A 5,010-nucleotide genomic window follows, 5' to 3' on the forward strand; every position below is an offset into this window, starting at 1 on the left:
ACGCCATTGCCGGTGACTCACGGCATCCCAGCTCCAGGTCGAGCTGCTGTTCATCATCTTAACTTTAGGGGGCAGTGTCTCTGACTCATGTGGGATCCGATTCAGCGGTTCTGCTACTCAGAGCTCACGCTCCCAAGCCAAATCTTAACCAATGAGCCACTCAGCCAGCCCCCTGTCATGCTTATTTCTATTCTGCAATTTTCCTCATATTTCCCATTCCCCAGCCTCCAGAATTTTCTTTCCTTCGTGATACATGGTTAGACTCTAGAGACAGAAAGAGCTAGATTCCAATCCCAGCAATATGACTTCTAGGTCGGTGTTCTGGGATGCGTTTCTTCAGCAATCTGGACTTAACTTTATCCATGATATGGACATAAAAATGCCATGAACAGAATTATAGTGAGGATTAAATGGAATAAAATATATAAAAAATATATACTCACTGCCTAGCTCAAAGAATATACTTAAATATGAGTTCCCTTCCCACCTACTGATTTTTCCAGATCTGATGCAAGTTCTACCTAAAATCTCACTTCTCCCACAAAACCACCAGACATTTCAACCTTCATTTATCCCTTCCTTGAACACCAACATTACATTATGTAGTATTTAATTTAGCACTTCATCACGTCGTATTATATTGCTTCCTAATTATTTTACCTCTCTGTCATCTGTAAGTTCTTTATGATAGGGGACAACTCCTAATATTATACAAGGTCAGAAAGTTCACAAACTTGTTACAACAATGTTGCTAACCTTTTTTGACATCAGAGGGATTGTTCATTATGAATTTGTACCAACTGGACAAACAGTTCACCAAGTTTACTATCTGGAAGCGCTGAAGAGGCTGCGTGGAAAAGTTAGACGACCTGAACTTTTCGCCAACAATTCATGGCTCTTGCATCACGACAATGCACCAGCTCACAAGGCACTGTCTTGTCAGGGAGTTTTTAGCCAGTCAACAAACAACTGTATTGAAACACCCTCCCCACTCACCTGATCTGGCCCCCAATGACTTCTTTCATTACCCAAAGATAAAGGAAATATTGAGAGGAAGATATTTTGATGATATTCAGGACATCAAGGGTAATACGAGGACAGCTCTGATGGCCATTCCAGAAAAAGAGTTCCAAAATTGCTCTGAAGGGTGGACTAGGTGCTGGTGTCAGTGCATAGCTTCCCAAGGGGAGTACTTCGAAGGTGACCGTAGTGATATTCAGCAATGAGGTACGTAGCACTTTTTCTAGGGTGACTTTGTGAACGTAATTGTCCAACCTCATACATATAGGGGTTATTGAGTCAATATTTTATGATTAAATAATTGGTTGTTTATGGCAATTATTATACTAATAACCCAGAGAGACATCCAAAGGAACAGCTGGCGACTCCCATTTGCACTTTCTTTCTGACCCTTGACCTCTTCACTTTTCCCCCTACTTGTCTTAGGTTTTCCCGGTTCTGTTTTCTCCCTTGCCTGGGCCAGATCTGCCAGTGGTACTTGTGGATACTACTCTTAGCTCTAGGGGTAGCACTCAGGGTTATAGTACAGAGCCCAGCCCACTACTTCCTGCCTCCAGCTTACCTGTGAAAAGTTCAGGGGCCATATGGATGGGTGTCCCCACAATGCTGCCTGACATCATGGCCTCTGGCTTGCAGAATCCCAAGTCAGTGATCTTGGCACGGTTCTGCTTGTCCAGCTGTCAACAAAGCAGGGCAAGAGTCACCCTGTGTCTGGTCCTGCACATAGCACTCACCTGCATCCCCAAGCTCACAAGCAGGTTTCCACCTCAGTAGTACTTAATCCTGCCTCCAGTCTCCCTGCCTCCAGGTTCATTCCCGTTACTGTCTTCTTCCCAGACAGACTATACGCAACCTGATGGCAGGGACTCCCTTTTTCATCTTTGGGTTCCCAGCATTTAGCATAGCGCCTGGCACTATCAGGAGCTTAAGAGACCTTGGAAGAATGAATAAGTGAAGGACACTGAGGAAAGTACTTCACTTCCTGATTATTCTCCTCTGAGATCCAACTTCAGGGCAGAAAACTGCTAAGTAAGAAGGCTGAGGTCCTTTGGCCAGCTGAGGAGAGTTTCTTGAATTCCCTGTAGTTTCCTTTCCTAAAGGTCCAAGAGAATAAATCTGTGTCTCATTTGGTTATTGATAAGTCTCTTAGGTTTTAGCCTATAATTTTAGAAAGATCTTTCCGTCCCCCAAATTGCTATATCTTTCTTTACACGTCATTTAAGTGTTGCCAGAGATCCTCAATGATAATCCAATATATTTTCAAGAGAAGCATGTCAAGAGATTCTTTATAATTTAGATATTCATGACTATTTTCCCTCTTAAGGTGCATTTACCCACCTCAGCCCTCATCCAGCAACCCCAATCAAACCCTAAACAATAATGAGACCTAGAATCCTTAAAAATATCAAAGTCGCAAAAGCAAAAAAGACAGAAGGACTATTCTAGATGAACGGACACTAAAGAAACGTGGCGACAAAATGCAATGCATGGTCCCTGGATTGGATCCAGGACCAAACAAATTAATAGACTATATTTGGGATAATTGAACATATTTGGGACAATTAGAAAATGTTAATACAGACAGTATGTTAACTAACAGTATTGTATCAATGTTAAATTTCTTGGATGTGATAATGCCATTTTCATTACATAGAAGAATACCCTTTTTCTTAGGAGATACAAGCCGACATACAGGGATACATAGGAGATAATACATGTTCAGTTCTAGACAATTTCAATAAAGCCCATATTCCAATAAAGCAAGTTTCATGAATTTTTTGGTTTCCCAGTGCATATAAAAGTTATGTTTACATTATACTGTAGTCTATTAAGTGTTCAATAGCATTATATCTAAGAAAACAATAAACATACCTTAACTAAAAATACTTCATTACTAAAAAATGCTAACTATCATCTGAGCCTTTAGCAAATCATAATCTTTTTGCTGGTGGAGGGTCTTGCTGAGGCTGCAGAGCTCACACTCTTAACCTAACTCTTAATCAACTGAACCACTCGGCCAAACCAAAGGCCATTTTGTCTACATTGAAAATGTGTGGTTTAGGGGCAGCCGGTTAGCTCGGTTGGTTAGAGTGCAGTGCTCATAATACCAAGGTTGCCGGTTCAATTCCCACATGGGCCACTGAGTTGCGCCTCCACAACTAGATTGAAGATAACTACNTTTTTTTTTTCCTTTTAAAGAGAAAGTGGGTTATTTGACCCAGCAAATTCAAATATCAAGCTTTGAAATCTCAAAGAAAGCAACTCTTTTGGTAATGGACTCTTGGAGGGCAGCTTAGGCTGCAGTGTGGACTTTGGAGGCTCTCTATTAGTCAGATGGAACACCAAGCATGCCTTCTCGGCAAAGCAAGTCCAGAGGCAGTCTGTTCCCCCAAGTGCTACTGTCACCAATCCTCCTTGGCTTCTCAGTGCTGAATAATGGACCAAAAAATAAAGTGTCGTTCAGTGCAGTTATCACGTTGTAGCCCTGCCACCCCAAACCACTCCTCCCATAAGAAAAAAAACTTTTCCAACACCTTTGGTAGCTCAAGCAAAGATGCAAAAATGCATTGGAGAGCTGACAGGTACGAGTTAAAAGTTCTATCATTCCCTATTTCTATCTGTGGTAGTAACGTATCCTTTCCTCCGCTGTTTCCTTGACTTTTAGTGTTAAAAATGAGGAGAAACTGCTGCCTAGGCTCTGTCCCCCTGAAAATGAAGGCAGTCACAAGCGACTCTCTTTGGTCTGGGAAGAACCAGCACGGTCCTCCTTCCCGGAGAAGTGAAAGGCTTGCTCAATCAATGAGCTTCTCTCTGCAGAAGATTAAGGGAACTAGGGCATGCCTGTGGAAACCTCACCCAAACGAACATTCCTCAACCCATGGCTGGCTCCCTAGGCACAGGGTCAGCAACTCCTAGCTCCACTCCACCATTTATTCCAACTGCTCTGCAGGAAGGTCCCTCACTCAGTTTTGAAGCCACATAAGTGATTAGACTTCAAGTGCATTAAAAATGGCCAGGTGATCATCTGGGGGCTGGGGTAAATTGCCCTAATTAAGTTGATCATTAGGATAGAACATAGTAAGAGTAATTCTTTCATCCTATCCTTCTTCGTCCCTCAGCCACAATCTCACCGCACCACTTGCGAGCACACATAGCCAAAGCTAGGAGGTAAAATCTTCAGACCTGGGTCTTGCTGAGCCCTTGACAGCCTAAGTGCCACCAGACTTNTTCCTCTATCTCTCCTCACTGATTGACTTAAGAACTCTGTTCCCTTTCTCAAGGCTACCCATACCTTGTTAATCCATTTAATTAACAGAATCCTAACCTGAAAAGAGCAATTTCTTAATCCTCAAGCACCCGGACACCGGAATACAATTTAAAACTCTCTTGCAGTTTTTACTGGTGATGCATAAAGACCCAGGCCTCAGTGGCTCAATCCGAGTCTGGAGTTCAGAGATGCCATTATCTTAAAAAGACCAGATCCCAGGAAGGATGTCAGCTCTCAGTCCTGCCTGAGTGGCTCCCCCTTTCCTATATAAGAAAAAGCTAACTTTAAGTTAGGTGCAGCTGTCCACCTCGAGACTCTGCCCCTAGCAACCCCTCACCTGCCAGTGTTTCTCTTCTTACTACCCAGCTGCCACTGGCTTCCAAACTTGAATAAAACCTTTGTTTGCTTTCCTACTTTTCTGAGTCTTGTGAATTCTTTCACCTCTGCGTATGACAGGGATTAATTGTACACCGTTACAAGTTTGATGCACATCCTTACAAACTTTTTTCTATGCATATATATAGAGAGAGATGGACTAGATCTCTAGACAATTTGGGGTTATGGAGAATGGAAGGGATTTTTACACAAAAAGGGGTCATACTAAATATATTCTCCTATAAATTATTTTTTCACCCAATGATGTAGTATAAACATTTTTCCTTGTCAATGCATAGAGACCTGTCATTCCTTTTAATGGCTTAGTATAGGATTCCAGAGTATGA

At 42.3% G+C, this 5,010-nt stretch overlaps 1 protein-coding gene across 1 annotated transcript in view; it reads right to left on the minus strand.

Moving 5' to 3' along the window:
* Positions 1–5,010, minus strand: part of DSTYK (dual serine/threonine and tyrosine protein kinase) — a 34,569-nt gene that overhangs the window by 3,189 nt on the left and 26,370 nt on the right. Inside the window, exon 8 of the mRNA XM_019649619.1 lies at positions 1,583–1,697. Coding sequence (XP_019505164.1) covers positions 1,583–1,697 — 115 coding nt within the window. The remainder of the gene's footprint in view (positions 1–1,582; positions 1,698–5,010) is intronic.

The sequence above is a fragment of the Hipposideros armiger genome, unplaced genomic scaffold (genome assembly GCF_001890085.2).
Source record: "Hipposideros armiger isolate ML-2016 unplaced genomic scaffold, ASM189008v1 scaffold_134, whole genome shotgun sequence".
NCBI lineage: Eukaryota > Metazoa > Chordata > Mammalia > Chiroptera > Hipposideridae > Hipposideros > Hipposideros armiger.